General features: G+C 40.9%; 1 protein-coding gene across 1 annotated transcript in view; it reads left to right on the top strand.

The window, feature by feature from the left end:
- Positions 1–16,887, top strand: part of phf12b (PHD finger protein 12b) — an 80,665-nt gene that overhangs the window by 41,217 nt on the left and 22,561 nt on the right. The window contains 1 exon segment of the mRNA XM_038814274.1: positions 2,575–2,695. Coding sequence (XP_038670202.1) covers positions 2,575–2,695 — 121 coding nt within the window.

Raw genomic sequence — 16,887 nt, 5'->3', positions numbered from 1 at the left:
GACCCACACCCTACCCCGTAACCACACCTAATCTTTTTTGACATTATGGGGTAATTTAGCACGGCCAAATCCACCTAACTTGCACATCTTTGGACTGTGGGAGAAAACCCACCCAGGCACTGGGAGGAAGTGCAAACTCCACACAATCACTCGAGGTCGGAATTGAACCCGGGTCCCTGGCGCTGATGCAGCAGTGCTAACCACTGTGCTACCATGCCGCCCATTAATCCAATACTAATCCAATTTCCCATACGATTTAGTAATTTCTGCCACTTGGTGGCAACTCATTCCATGCGACAACAAATATTTGTCAAGACATTTCTCCTCATTTCTATATTTGTTCATTGAAATTGCCTTCCTCGTTGACTTTCAGTCAGAAGAGATACAGTAAGTTCTCACTTAAAGTTGTAGTTGCTGTTCTGAAAAGTGCAACTTTAAATGAAATGATTTGTAAACAAATTAGATTTTCCTTTAACATCAGTGTAAAAGCGATACTTAAGTTCTGTAACAATATACTATGTAGGTTTTAATACTTTACTAAATTTCAATATTGGTAAATAAAATAATTTTTAAAACAAAAGTTTAAAAATATAGAAGAAATATGCCATCTTTCTACTTCCAGCTTGCTGCTGTTCCTGTTCACCAAACCTTCTGCTAATCCCTGCTCCTTGATGCTCTGGATTCTTGATCTCACCGAGCCTCTCCCACTCATTTCCCTCTCCCAAACCCTTGCAGTGAGTGAGGCTTCTGGGGATAGCAGGAAGAGTTTCTGGAGAAGTGTCAAGAGGGTGGGTCAAGGAGCAGCAGAGGCCGCTCTAAAATTGTACCGATTCAGACATACAGCCCAGCACAAGACTCCAAGCACTGAATATGGACCCACTTACTGACCAACATTAAAGTAGAATGACTTAAAATGGGGCAGGTTAAAATGGGGACTTACTTTATCTTACCCTTAACTATCAAAATTATTTTTTACCTTCAATTAAAGCTCCTCTTGGCATTATCTGCTGCATTGAAATAGTTTTATAAGACTACTGTTTCCCATCCCTGGCATCAGTCTGTTGAATCTGTTATTTTTATGGTATATATATGAATTTATGCTTTAATGAATTACCCAAAATAACATGTTGTTTTCTAGCTAATGTCTTGAATAATTCATGATTACACCTTTGCGGTATGGCTTTATCCAATGCATTTTCAGAGACTTGCTTATTTGAACCCATAACTGCCTGTTCGTTCCAGATTTAGTTTGGATTTTAAGTATGAAATGAGGTGTGGATCGATTGTGAAACTGTCCTATTGCCATCCCAGTAATTTCAAAATTCGATAAAACTTTCTCAATACTTTTGTTTAATTAGTTAATTTCAATCATGGTATATACTTTGCGCATTCTCCCCGTGTCTGAGTGGGTTTTGCCCCCACAACCCAAAGATGTGCAGGTTAAGTGGATTGGCCACACTAAATTGCACTTCAATTGGGGAAAAATAAATTGGGTACTCTTTATATTAAAAAAAATTAAATCATGGTATATACATGATCTCGGAGAGGGAGGCAGGGGCATTGTCAGGGTTGCCGTTCCTGATTTCTAATCAATAGCTGAAAATATATATGCATCTGTTATAATATGTTAATATATTTTATGTTGGGTATCCATTCAGAGGATGGATTCAGCCTTGCTATGATTCACTTTCCCCATCCAAAAGCTCAATTGTCCACCAATACTCAACCAGGCTTGCACAATGGCCACTTGGGCAATGTGCTGAAGGGCATCTATGATAACCCAGCAAGGAGTCAGTGCCGAGAGGTTGGGCGGGATAAAACTATCAAGAATTAGGTTAAATTTTAAAAGAAGCTAACATTGCCATTTGACTGACCAAAGTGACTTTCCCTTATAACCCTTTGTGCAAGGTTGCTGCGATGGATATATCTTTAATTGATCTATAATTTCTCTGTATTCTCTGCAACTTTTTTTTTTCGTTTGAAAATAGTATGCGCATAACCCTGAAACTGGCTTTTGCTTTAATATAAGGAAAAGCAGGTAGTAATGTGCTAATTTATAGGTGATCTAACAAAATAAAAAAGAAAGAAGTTGGATTTAAATAGCACCTTTGGACCAAAGGCCTTCACAGAAGCATTAAAATAAAAATTTTTGACACCAGCCACATGGGTAGGTATGAGTGCACATAACCAATAATTTGGACACCAAGGTGGATTTTAAGGAGTACCTTGAAAGAAGGAAAGAAACCAAAAGTTTGAACAAGGGAATTACAGATCTTAAAACCTTGGCAGCTGAAGGCCTGGCTGCCAATTGGTGAAGCAATTAAACTCTGGGATGATCAAGAGCCATAATTAGAAGAACGCTGAAGCTGGGGGAAATGAGAGTGAAGGGCGTGGCCCATGGAATGATTTGAAGCCACAAAGGTTGTAGAACTGCGAAGGAATTCCATCTGCTTGACTATTATTTGTGGTGTTGAAGCAAAAAAGGTTAAAGGCTATCTAACCATAAGGTTAGAAACGGGCACATAATCAAAACCAATCTTTACTGCAGATAATGACACAAACTGTATTATGCAGGTACCAGTAAAAGGAGAAGAAAAGAGGAAACAACAGGGAAGAATGTGAAGAAGGCACAGCATGAACTAGACCACAATGGCCTAGTCCCATTGCCTGTCAAAGTTTGCTTCACTTGTAACAGGTGGGGATTTAATTTCTATGTTTTTCTTCTTGCATATAAACAGCTGAATTCCGAGATATAAAAATGAACATGAGCAAAGTGGGCTGCAAAAAGCTTTCTGCAGTGTTGAACACTCAGACTTGACTTGTTCAAGTTATTGCAGCTTTGCTAAGATTATTTTGTCAGTTATAAATTGAGTTTGTATCTGCATGATAACCCATTACTCAGTAATGCTCAGGAAACTGTATGCAGCTGGCAAATTGTAAATGGTTAATTGGTTTGTTATGCTGGCAGGTGCAGTTTTTTCTTTTCAATATCTAAACCTCATCATTTTACACTAACTGTGACCTTATCTTCAGAATTTCAGGTAAAACTGCACCCTCCACCTTTTGCTCAAAAGCAAAACATGTTGCACCGTTTGAGCTACTAAACTATTGTAATTGAATGATTGCTAGGTGCTAACTTTGCATATTAAAAATTCACTGGGTGTTTCAAAGGTGGATAAGTCTGTAACATGTATTGAACAAAATTAAGACTTCTTTCTATTATGATGGTTTTTGACATCTTAAACGCTCTATTTTGAAAAATGATTTATGAAGGAATTCCTATTTTATTTCAGGGAACATTGTTCCTCAGTGCCTTCTTAAAAGCTTTTTCATTTAAAAGAAAAACTTGATAGGTGATTTATTTTCTTCAAATGCTAGATTCCTTTTTGAAAAGAGGTGCCTGAAGAAATACAGTAAATAACAATAATGTAATTGAAACATTTAATCTGGGTTTGATTGCACTTTACCAGTCCGGTCCACAAGATAACTGTCTGATCTAATCCAGTTCAAATTGACAATCAAAAGGTCAAAGATTGGCCTCACCGCATCTGTGGCATGACCATTTGATTCTTTATAAGCAAGATCTTCAGTTGTCTGAAGAAGTTGTCTTTGGGCCATTCAGCTCCGTTTGTTTGAAGAGACCACACGGAGGCTCTGGAAATTTTTCCGTAATAAATGTAAACTTTATATCTTTAAGTTGGGGAGGATAACGCTTTTTTTTAAAACAAGAGGGGGAAAGGCCAAATAGAAGTTTTTAAAGTTTAGTTTTTTAAATTGTCTGACAAATATAGTTAATTTGTCTTTAACAGAAGGTTAACACTCTCGGAATAACTACTTTATTCAGAATTGTTTCAGTGTCAGTGATATTAAATGAGGGAAGCTGGAATTCGGGAGTTTCCATCAAATAATTTCTTTAAAAATCAAATTTTCTTTGCCTGAATTTCACAGACTTATTGCCATCTAACCTGATAATTAAATTGTCTTTTAACAGAACCCCATCTATGAATGTGTGTGGGTGAACTTTGACTGATTGTCCAAACTCCGAATCCCTCCTTCATTTTTAAAAAAATTTAGAGTACCCAATTATTTCTTTCAAATTAAGGGCCAATTTAGTGTGCCCAATCCACCTACCCTGAACATCTTTGGGTTGTGGGGGTGAAACTCTGCAGACACTGGGAGAATGTGCAAACTCCACACAGACAGTGGAATCCCTTCTTCATTGTCATAAAGTCAGATCCATAACATGGCTCCTATCTTTAAATTTCCTGGCCCCCATCTCTCCGCAACCCCTTGCCAATGTCGTCTCATTCTGATGATCTGCAGATTCTCTTTAAACACTACACTGACCTGTCATTTGAGTAACCAAAAGTAGTTTTTCAACTAATTGCATGATGCCGTTAACTGCCGGTGAATATGTATCTCAGGGATGTAATTCGTTCAGGTCCTTGGATAACTTCTCTTTATTAAAAAAAATAGGAATCCATGAAATTTTCCCCTCCTTCTGAAAGCATCTGGAACCCTTGACCAGCATAGTGGGCTAAACAGCTGGCTTGTAACGCAGAACAAGGCCAGCAGCGCGGGTTCAATTCCTGTACCTGCCTCCCCGAACAGGCGCCGGAATGTGGTGACTAGGGGCTTTTCACAGTAACTTCATTGAAGCCTACTTGTGATAATAAGCAATTACCAGTGACTGCCGCATTATTGATTTAATATTGGTTCCCAGCTCACCAAATTTTTAATTCTTATGTTTAAAATCATTAACTCAGTAACTCCCTCTAATCTTACAGACTGGCCTCCTGAATATTCCATTGCTCTGACTCTAGCCAATAATTTGTCCTCCTTTGTCCCACCATTGTTCTTGTATCATAGACTTTACAGTGCAGAAGGAGGCTATTCAGCCCATTGAGTCTGCACCGGCCCTTGGAAAGAGCACCCTACCTAAGCCCCACGCTGCCACCCTATCCCCTTTATTCCATCTAACCTTTTTGGACACTAAGGGCAATTTAGAATGGCCAATTCACCTAACCTGCACATCTTTGGACTGACAGGGGAAACCGGAGCACCCGGAGAAAAACCACGCACACATTGGGAGAACGTGCAGACTCCACGCAGACAGTGACCCAAGCCGGGAATTGAACCTGGGACCCTGGAGCTGTCGAGCAACAGTGCTTCCCACTGTGCTACCATGCTGCCCGTTATTTGGGCTCCACTCTATGGAATTCCTTTTCTCAGTCTCACTAGCATTCACTATTATTAAAAATATCACTTGAAAGGGCTTTTGATAAACCCTCCTAATCCTCCTTCCTTTAACTAGATATCCATTTTCCTCAGATTTGAGAAAAATTTTGAATATTTTTCTACATTAAGAAATATATCTATTCTATAACTGCAAGTTATTATTAATTGTATAAATGAAGATATTCTTTTCTGTGTAAAAAAAAAAAAGGGGGGGTAATGGAGCAGCACAGTGCAATGGTTAGCACTGCTGCCTCACGACGCCGAGGACCCGGGTTCGATTCTGGCCCACGGTCGCTGTCCGTGTGGAGTTTGCTCATTCTCTGTGCGCAAGTCCCGCCCACAACCAAAAGGTATGCAGGGTACGTAAATTGCCCTTTAATTGGAAAAATTATAATTGGGCACTTTAAGTTTAAAAAGCGGGGGAGAAATACTTTGTACAATTAACAATTATTATATAATACAATCCAGTCCATTTTGCCAGAGCATTCAGCTTGTGAAAAGACAGAAACAAAACTCTGTTGGAAATATGGAATTAAAAGAATCTGGCTGGAAATGCACATCAAGCCAAACACTTCTGCTGGAATCTTCTGTCTCAACATGAACTGTTAATCTGCTCTATCCTTTTTCAGATGCCAATCCACCTGTTGTTTATTTCCATGACAGTGTACTATTAGTATTTAAGAACCCTTAAGTAATATTAGCACATCTTTATAAAAGAAAAATGAAAACTGTTGGAACTGCAGAACAATTAGCTTCTGTAAAATGAGATGGTTAGAACATACAGTGTAGAAGGAGGCCATTCGCCCATCGAGTCTGCACCGACCCACTTCCACCCTAACCCAATAACCCCTCCTAAACTTTTTGGACACTAAGGGCAATTTAGCATGGCTAATCCACCTAACCTGCACGTCTTTGGACTGTGGAGGAAACCGGAGCACCCGGAGGAAACCCACGCAGGCACAGGGAGAACGTGCAGACTCTGCACAATGACCCAGCAAGGAATCAAACCTGGGATCCTGGCACTGTGAAGACACTGTGCTAGCCACTGTGCTACCGTGCTGCCCAGATTGTGTACTCTTCCAAGTGTTTATTTGATTTACAAAATTGTGTACAAGATTTGCACATGTTGTCACAAAATACCATTGCTTTCTGCCAATATTGATGTGTGTATATATATATTTCTACAACTTGTTTGTACAGTTAATATTTTCAGTTCTTCATTTTGGGCTCTATAGCAGTACAGAGACTTTCTGTGCTGCTCACTAAGTTGGGTCTGGACTTCATATTCTATCACTTGTCCATATTCTGTATGAAACAATAATATAGTTTATTTTGGCTTTTTGAATGGAAGAGCAAGATAACTTTGCATAACAATGGTGCCTTGTAAGAATAATCTTGCGAACACAAGATAGTATTGTTAATTAGAGATGTCCTGCACATTAACTTGACTAGCTATAACCAGGACTTTGCAGATTAACTTTTCTGTTTAACTGCAATGTATTAACCTTAATGTATTGTAGGTTACTTATAATTGTTTCCCAATAAATCTGTAGTTTTAAAAGATCATCATCTTTTGGAACCCGGTAGATTGTTTTTCCCCCACGAACTCTACCTTCCTCCTGACCAATGAAACAATTATAGGTAATTGTAGAACAAACCTGAAGGTCTTTTGTGTCACACCAAGAGTGAGGAATCATTTCTGGGATGAAGGACTTATCCTATGAAAGAAGGTTTGAAAAGGTTGGGCCTGTACGAGTTAGGGTTTAGAAGAATGAGAGGTGATCTTATTGAAACATACAAGGTCCTGATGAGACTTGATAAGGTGAATACCGAGAGGAAGTTTCCACTTGTAGGAGAGACCAGAAATTGGGGACACACTTTAAGAATTAGAGGTCTTCCTTTTAAGACTGAGATGAGGGGAAGGTTTTTCTCCAAGAGGGTCATTAGTTTGTGGAGGCTGAGTTATTGAGTTTATTCAAGGCACTGTTAGACAGATTTTTGATAGACAAAAAGAATTGAGGGTTATGGGGGGGACAGACAGGAAAGTGGAGTGGGCACCAGTACCAGATCGGCCAAGATCTTGAAGAGTAGACCAAGCTCGAAGGGTTCACTCCTGTTCTTAAGTATCGAGTCCCTGTGAAGGAACACAAAAGTCCATATTAACCACTTCATCAGCTAGAAATGCAAAGCATATTGCCTTTTTTTCTTGTAAGTATAATAAACCAGCAAAGTGTGTCAGAAAGATTACCCCTTGGAAGTAAAATATCTGAATGTAGAAACAGAACAAATTGATATTGAGAGGCTTTATTTGAAAAAAAAAAAAATCTTGTAGCAATTTATAATTCACTGCATGCTGATTTGAAATGTTACAAGGTAGTAAACTAGTGAAAATGTGCTAATAAAACACCAACTGTTTGGCTGGATCATTCATACTCCAATTATGGCACAGTAGTCCACACCTGCTTTGCTCAAGAAAAAATGAATTAATTAGTAATTCGCAAAAAGACAGCGTGGAGATATTTTGCTTGATTTCAATTGTAGTTCAGCAAGAAGTCTTACACCACCAGGTTAAAGTCCAACAGGTTTGTTTCAAATCACTAGCTTTCGGAGCACTGCTGATTCACCTGAGGAAGGAGCAGTGCTCCGAAAGCTAGTGATTTGAAATAAACCTGTTGGACTTTAAACTGGTGTTGTAAGACTTCTTACTGTGCTCACCCCAGTCCAACGTCGGATTCTCCACATCAATTCACGTTGGTAGATAATTCAAATGAATCAACTTTTTAACAGGAGAGCAGACTGTACTTTTAATTCATGCTAATGAACTGTTTTTCTAGTTGAGTGTTTTGATGCTGATGTACCAGCATTGCCTTCTGTAGGTGATTTTTGCGTTTACAAGACAATTAAGGCATTAAAAGTTAGGAAAGCTTTTTTTCTCTCAAGCAGACCATTCTTTTCATGTTCGTTGTAACATTTTAGGCAGTCTCTCCATTTTTTAAAAAGAAAATAATTTATGGGTTGTCGTTGGCGAGACTAGCATTTATTGCCTATCCCTAGTTGCCCTTCAGAAGGTGATGGTGAGCTGCTTTCTTGAACTACTGCAGTCTCTGAGATTAGGAGCACTACAATGCTATTCGGGAGGGATTCAGGAATTTGATCCAGCAACAGTGAAGGAACGGCGATACCATTTCCAAGTCAGGATGGTGAGTGACTTGGAGAGGGACCTCCAGGTGATGCTGTTTCCCAGGTATCTGCTGCTCTTGTCCTTCTGGTTGGTAGTGTTCGAGGGGTTTGGAAGGTGGTGCCTAAGGATCATTGGTGCGTTCCTCCAGTCCATCTTGTAGAGGCACACATGGTGCCACAGGTCATTGGTGATTGAATGCGGTGGAAGGAATAACAATCAACTGGGCCTGCTTTGTCCTTGATGGTGTTGAGTTTCCTGAGTGTTGTTGGCGTTGCACTCATCCAGGCAAGTGGAGAGTATTCCACCACATTCCTGACTTGTGCTATGGTGGACAGGCTTTGGAGGGGTGGTCAGGAGGTGAGTTGTTCACCGCAGGATTCCTAGCCTTTGACCTGTTGTGGTAGCTACAATATTTATATAGCTAATCTAGTTCGGTTTCTGGTCAATGGTAACCCCCAGGATGTTGATAGTGGAGTGTTCAGAGATGGTAATGCCATTGAATATCATGGGGCAATTGTTTGATCCCCTCTTGTTGGATATGGTCATTGTTTGACATTTTGGGTGGTGCAAATGTTACTTGCCACTTGCCCAAGCCTGGATATTGTCCAGGTCTTGCTGCTTCTGGACATGAACTGCTTTGGTGTCTGAGGAGTCGTGAATTGTGCAGTCATCTGGGAACATCCCCACTTCTGGCCTTATGATGGAAGGCAGGTCATTGATGAAGCAGCTGAATATGGTTAGGACTAGGACACTACCCTGAGGAACTATAATCATTTTTATTGTCACAAGTAGGCTTACATTAACACTGCAATGAAGTTACTGTGAAACGCCCCTAGTCGCCACATTCCACCGACGGTGTGGGTACATGGAGGGAGAATTCATTTTATCCAAATTATCTAACAGCACGACTTTCGGGACTTGCAGTGATGTCCTATGGCTGAGACCGCCGACGGCCACAACCATCTTCCTTTGTGCCAGTTAGTACTCCAGGCAGCAGAGTGTTGCCCCCCTGATTCCCTTTGACTACAGTTTTGCCATACTCAGTCAAATGCTGCCTTGATGTCGAGTAGTCAATTTCACCTCGCCTCTAGCTTTTTTGTCCATGTTTGCACTAAGGCTGTATGTAATGTCAGGAGCTGAGTGACCCTGGCTGAACCCAAACTGAGTGTCCGTGAGCAGGTTATTGCTGAGACACTTGCAGCATGACTGTACTTCACTAAATTACTTTGCCCTTGAGCAGTTATTATGTAATGCAGAAATTCCAATAATGCAGGAGTATTTTTGTCACAACATCACCAGAAATATGCAGTTCCTCAAGTCTGAGTAAATGAAAGACTAGGTGAGGTGATGAGCAATACAGAGCATTGGAAGGAAGTCACAAATTTGATTCCCAATTTTCTCAATGTTTTCAAAAATATTGTATGCAATTAGTTTGAGACCTTTTACAGGCAAGGAACTGTTAAACACAACTGTAGTTTTAATTCTTGATTACTTTTCAGTGTTCTGGGTTAGAGAATATGTACCCCATATCGGTACACAAGCCTCAAAGCCTGGTATTGAGTGCACTATGTTTAATGAAATTCCCGACTTTCACAATTCCTTTCAACGCCACTTCAAGGTTGGATGGAATTCCTTTTGATGCAAGTGCCTCACTGTGAATAACCACTATTATTCCTGGTCATCTTGGCTGCCACATCACTTGTAATTCACCTGCAAGGAACCTAGTCGAGCCCACACTTTCCAACCATGTAACTCTTCAATGTTTCAATGATCTGTGTGCCAGTTGTGCTGGTTGGTAATGTCAAGCACAGCAGCAAATCTCATCTGAGTCGTAAATACCCTACCCTGAGACTATGACCCCTTGTTCTAGACCAGTGTTTTTCAAATTATTTTTCCCGGAGACCCTCTTTTGCCCACCGGCCGACCTTCGAAACCCACGTCATGTTTGTTTACCTTTAATGTGACAGTTGAGCCTGCTTGGTCCTCATGATATAAATCAGGCTCACAGAAGGAGAGGACAATGCACATTCACCCGCAGAGTTCAGCTGATTCCTTTGTGCCATCTTCGTTTTTGTGACATCAGAAAATCCAACCTCGCACATGTTAATCGTTGTGAAGGGCAATAGCGGCAAAATGCTAGTTTTATTCTGCACTGAATACTGGGAGATGCTACTCCAGAATTCTGACAACCTCATGGACTTGTGTGTTTTTAATGTACTGTCACAGGTCAGGTGCAGCAGCTCAGTCTCCTCATTTGGAGTCAGCTGTACGTTAATAACTGTCTATGGGGTCTCAAACTCAAAGGGAATATTCATTCACTTCTTCTGATTCAAAATCTGAAACTCCTCTAGAAAGTAGCAGCAAAAACTATTGATCAGCACAGCCAAGTGAGACTAAATAAGGCTGGTCAGTCTATTGATGGTTCGCTTACTTACACTGTTTCCTTTGATATGCCATAGCAGTGTGGGGAACATGCAGTAGTTTTGGCTTTGTACTCGCACATGCCAAATTTTCAATGAGTTTCTTCAGTGTCGAAAGCAATCATCATCCTTTCCCTGCTGAAGTTCAGTTGGTTTAATATTAATTGTTATTGTCACAAGGTAGGCAATGAAGTTACTGTGAAAATTCCCTAGCCGCCACACTCTGCCGCCTGTTCGGGTACACTGTGGGAGAACCCAGAATATCCAATTCACCTAACAGCACGTCTTTCGGGACTTGTGGGAGGAAACCCCTGCAGACACTGGGATAACCTGCAGCCTCCACATAGACAGTGACCGAAGCCGGGAATCGAACCTGGGACTCTGGCACTGTGAAGCAACAGTGCTAACCACTGTGCTACCGCATTTAGAATTAAAAAGATGTCTGCAAATACGATCCTCGTTAGCATCCAACTTACATCACCAAACAAATCAGCCAGAGGGGACAATTCTTCAAGAAGGAAAGCGTGAATTTCATACATTAGTTCGTAAACTCTTGACAAGGACCCAGCCCCTTGACAGCCGACGCACCTCTGCTTGAAGCAATAAATGTGTGCGCTCAACCCCCATATCGGTACACAAGCCTCAAAGCCTGGTATTGAGTGCACTATGTTTAATGAAATCCCGACTTTCACAATTCCTTTCAACACCTGTTCTTGAATTCCTTTTGATGCAAGTGCCTCACTGTGAATAGCTCCACTATTATTCTTGGTCATCTCGGCTGCCACATCGCTTGTGATTCACCTGCAAGGAACCCAGTCGAGCCCACACTTTCCAACCATGTAACTCTTCAATGTTTCAATGATCTGTGTGCCAGTTGTGCTGTTGGTAATGTCAAGCACAGCAGCAAACCCTCAACAAATTCATTGTGCCAAACGTAAACTAGCAAGGTTGCACAATCTAAAAGATCTGTATTTTCATCCAGTTGTATTAAAAACTCCTGGGCTGACTTTAACCGAGAAATGAGCTGTACTCTAAATTCTCAACAATATCTCAAATTCAGACAGCCACTGTTATCACTTTGAGGGATGTATTTCAGTTTTACAGCTGATCTTTCGTCGAGGACCGTGCAAGCCATGTCTAATGCTGCAGGTCTAACACTGCAAAGCTACAATGTGGAGCATTTAATTTTATCTTTAGCTATGCGGTAAGCTACCAGGTAAGAGGCTAATTGTGCTCTGTCATTCGGTATTACATTTCGACTGAAGACCAGCTGATGATTTCAGTTGTGGCTGCATACTTTGAAAAAAAAATAAGAGATTTGTTCTCGAGCTCTCTAGGCTTAGTCAGTTTTGAGTTTTAAACCCTTATTCACCATTACTTCCCTGCCTAGAACACACATAGGCTTTGCATCCTGTCCTGCCGAGGATTCTCCAGATCAAATCTCTTCAGATTCCGATGTGAAATACTGGCCAGTAGGTATACTGCCTATTTGTGTCTCTGGCTGTCTCTTTCCTGTAACAAAACGATCCATGTTCACAGCCCTTTTGCCTTGCTTGAAAGTGAAAGAAGCTCATCTCCAAGTGATTTTGCCTCAGACGCGTGTATGTGTAGAGCGTGACCTGCTAATTTAATAATCTTTATGGTTACAAGTAGGCTTACATCAACACTGCAATGATGTTAATGTGAAAAGCCCCTGGTCGCCACATTCTGGCACCTATTCGGATACATGAGGGAGAATTCCCAAATTACCTATCAGCATGTCTTTCAGGACTTTTGGGAGGAAAGCTGAGCACCCGGAGGAAACCCACGCAAACACTGGGAGAATGTGCAGACTCCGCACAGACAGTGACTCAAGCCGGGAATCGAATCTGGGGCCCTGGAGCTGTGAAGCAACAGTGCTAACCATTGTGCTACCGTGGATTCTTATTATGTACTATCCCCAGTGGCGCGCTCATTCAATAGAACTGCCAGATTCTCGTTTTTCAGCAGCTCTTGATGGGCGGGATTTCTGACTTCTGGGTTCTTGATCCCTGTCCGGTAATTTGGTGGGCTCCCGGGTTGCTCACTCTGCCGTTTATGGTCAGAAGACTGCATGGCTGATTATTCAACGGTTCTCATTTTAAATGCCGTTACCATCTGATGATGTGTGCAGCGAGAAGAAATTATTTTTTTGAGAACAATGTGTCCCTCAACTCCACAACCTTTCCGACACCTGCCTGCAGGTTGTAACCCGCACTTTGAAAATCCCTGTTCTCGACACCCCAACCAAGGGAAACAACATCCGTTCTTCCAGTCTGTCCTGGTCAATGAGATCCTTTCTCACTCTTTTAAACTCCAGTAAATACAGACCTAGATGATCCAATCAATGCCTACTGTTTCCCGCTAGCTAGCCAATCTTCTGTCATACATTACACCCTGCACCATGAGTTTTTATTATATTCAATAACCTTATCAAATGCCTTCTGAAAATCCATGTACACTTCCACCAGTTCCCCTTTATCCTGATATATTCCTTGTTTTTAAAACTCCCAATAAATTGGTTATATGTGACTTCCCTTTCATAAAGCCATGTTGACCACCTGATAACCTTGAATTAATTTAAGTGTCCTGTTATAACATAACTTCTAGCATCTTCCCTTTTTTTTCATAAATTTAGAGTACCCAATTTTTTTCTACATTTTTTTTGGGGGCAATTTAAGCGTGGCCAATCCACCTAACCTGCACACCTTTGGGTTGTGGGGGTGAAACCCACGCAGACATGGGGAGAATGTGCAAACTCCACACGGACAGTGACGCAGGGCCGGGATTCGAACTCGGGTCCTCAGCGCCGCAGTCCCAGTGTTAACCACTGGGCCACATGCCGCCCCTCGAGCATCTTCCTTGTTACCGATGTTTTTTTAAAAAAAGATTTAGAGTACCCAATTCATTTTTTCCTAATTAAGGGGCAATTTAGCTTGGCCAATCCACCTTGCTTGCACATTTTTTGGGTTGTGGGGGAGAAACCCACACAAACATGGGGAGAATGTGCAAACTCCACACGAGCAGTGACCCAGAGCCGGGATCGAACCTGGGACCTCTGTGTTGTGAGGCTGCAGTACTAACCCACTGCGCCACCGTGCTGCCCCTTGTGACCAATGTTAAGATAACTGGTCTATAGTTTCCTGTTTTGTCTCCCTTTTTGAATAAAGAATTTACATTAGCTATTCTATAATTTCTGAATCTAGTGATTTTTGGCAATTAGTAAATGTAGCTAAGTTGGTTGCACGTTTGCCTCTGGATCAGAGCAGATTGGAGATCATTATTTTCATAGTTGTTGGAATTCCTGAGGCAAATTCTCACCGTGAAGAAACGTGTAGCATGACTGTCTTTCACCAAATGATTTTGCTCAAAGTCCTTGAGTAGGTTTTGTTAAAGTTAACTATTCAATGATACAGAAGCAGTATTGAAATTATATCAGCCAAAATAGGTGCGCTCCTCTAAAATTTGAGTACATGAAAGACCAGGTGAGGTGATGAGCAATACTGAGCAGGTTTAATTCCTAGTTTGTTGTAACTCTTATGGTCTCAAACATGGTGTGCAATTAGTTTGAGAGCTTTATAGGCAAGAGATTATTAAAATCAACTGTAGTTTTCATTTTTGAATACTATCCAATAAGCTGTTTCCAAAAAAATGTATATGTGGTGTAATATGTATGATATTACCGGTGAATACTGTAACCATCTATGCTCACTGTCTGCAGTCGAATGAAAACCGTGGTCACTTCAGAAAATGATGTAGGCCCCTCTGATCATGAAACATGAGCTGATGCCTTTGGGATTGAATAATGGGGGGGAACAAATGGATGATCAGGTTTATTGTGTGAGCACTTCTGGTATGTAGCCTCACCTGGCGAGAATGCATAAAGGGAATATTGGACTGTGCAAATGCACTTGTAAGTTTGAACCAACACTCTGGGACATGGACACTTACATCTGTTCATTCTTAAACGCAGACTGAGATTAAAGGGGTACTTTATGTCCAGTAGCACCTGTGATTTTTGTTTGTTTTAATATCTAGCAAAATTCCCGATTCATTGAGGGTCTCTTCCAAAAAGAAAAACATTAAATAGAGACCATATCTGTTTGGTTCATGTGGATGTTCAAATTTCATGGGATTATTTAAATAAGAATGCCCTGGACGACCGTCTGCAATATTGAAAAGCAGATTAATTTGTCATTCTCGTCATTGCCATTTATTGGATTTTGTGTACAAAATGCTTATCATATTTGCCTGCATAATTCTTTCAAAGGCTGCCCCCTTGGGTGGATGAAAAACATTCCACTGCATTATTTCAATTAAGAAAAAGCGATTTCTACCCAGTGTCCTGGCCGACGGTCATCATTCTGCCATTGTTACTCAGCCAGACTATTTGATCATTTGCTGGTTGTTTCTAAGAACTTCTGTGCAAATTGGCTACCAACATTACAATAGTGACTACACTTCAGAAGTATTTGAGGGCATCCTAAGGGCATGAAAGACTATGGACAAATGCAAGTCTTTCTTTACTGAAACTGACAAAGCTAACGCTTTTGGACTTGCTGGCAGAATATGTTGAAGCTTTTTTGATCCAATTAACATTGGTCCAGGATCTCGAATAGTTACCAGCAAATGCAAAAAGCATAAATTGGAGTACAAATCTTTATTTCCTTTTGCATTGCACTACTGAGAACATGCACAGATTGCCCAAAAAACTGTTTGCTGTTCTATGTAATTATCAAACTATGCCTTAAGAAATAATGTCCCAATCACCCTTGCTTCAGAAACACTCCGTTGAACCAAATCTTGCCGTTGTCCACAATTCCGGCGAGGAGGCTTGCACTGCTTTGAATTTGGCATTTATTTAAAACTTGCTGCTTACTCATCAAGGATTGATCTTGATGCTCAGCCCTTGCCTGTTCGAACGCAAATAATGGCAGGGCCATCACCTTCCAATCTCCAAACTTGGAGGAGGAAAGGGGTGAACGGTGGCCTTGGCTCAGCATCTGTGCCATTGTGAAGAAAAATTTGAATTTATAACCATAAGCACCATCTTAGATTTTATTGGGAGTGTCAGTACTGTGGTCAGCTTTACCGTCGGAGAATGGACGTAGGTTTTGTTCCCATTATATGGAATCTCAAAAAACTAAATGGTATTGCAAGCAGGAGTGAAGTGGCATACGTAATATGGGTCCTTGGTGTTTGTTAAGTAAGAGCACCCAGTTTAATTGTTGCATCATGTTAGCAGTTGTGCAGGATTTGCTTCCAGATCCTGCTACTTTATTCAGTCATGGGATGTGGGCATCGCTGGCTGTGTTAGCATTTCTTGTTCATCCCTGATTGCCCTTAACTGAGTGGCTTGATGGAGCGCATTTAAGAGTCAACCGCATTGCTGTGGGTCTAGAGTCGCATGTAGGCCAGATCAGGTAAGGACGGCACATTTCTTTCCCTAAAGGACATTGGTGAACTAGAAGGGTTTTTACAACAATCAACAATGGCTTCATGGTGATCATTAGACTTTTAATTCCAGATTTTTAGTGAATTCAAATTTCACCATCTACCATGGTGGGATTTTAACCTGGATCCTTGGAGAGTTACCCTGGGTCTCTGGATTTATGTCAGTAACTGCAGTTTCAGGCTTGAGTGCTGAATATAAAATGGTGCAGTCCTTTAGGGACACCATTCTCCAAGTTAAGGTAACAAAAGTGCTTAAATTCAGATATATGGGATTAACCCCAGGGACATGATCCTGGTGTGTTAAAAGACTGAATCCATAACGATATATTTGGTTTTTAACAAAAAAATTAAGACTCCCAATATCTCTACTGATAACTTCCTCCATTTGCCAATGCCTTAACTCTCCCAAATGCCCTGACGCGACAAAATGATCACAATCCAATTTTGTCTTGGAGGCTGTACAACCTAAAAAAGACAGCGTATAAAGCAAGGTATTATCTGGTATAGGGAAAGTAACCTAGACCAGATGAGTCAAAGCAGCAGGACAACAGGGGATAAGTTCATTGTCGTGAAGAA

The sequence above is a fragment of the Scyliorhinus canicula genome, chromosome 12, assembly GCF_902713615.1.
Source record: "Scyliorhinus canicula chromosome 12, sScyCan1.1, whole genome shotgun sequence".
Lineage (NCBI taxonomy): Eukaryota > Metazoa > Chordata > Chondrichthyes > Carcharhiniformes > Scyliorhinidae > Scyliorhinus > Scyliorhinus canicula.
Note: the sequence above shows the minus strand (reverse complement) of the source record. Positions and strands in the feature narration are given on the sequence as shown.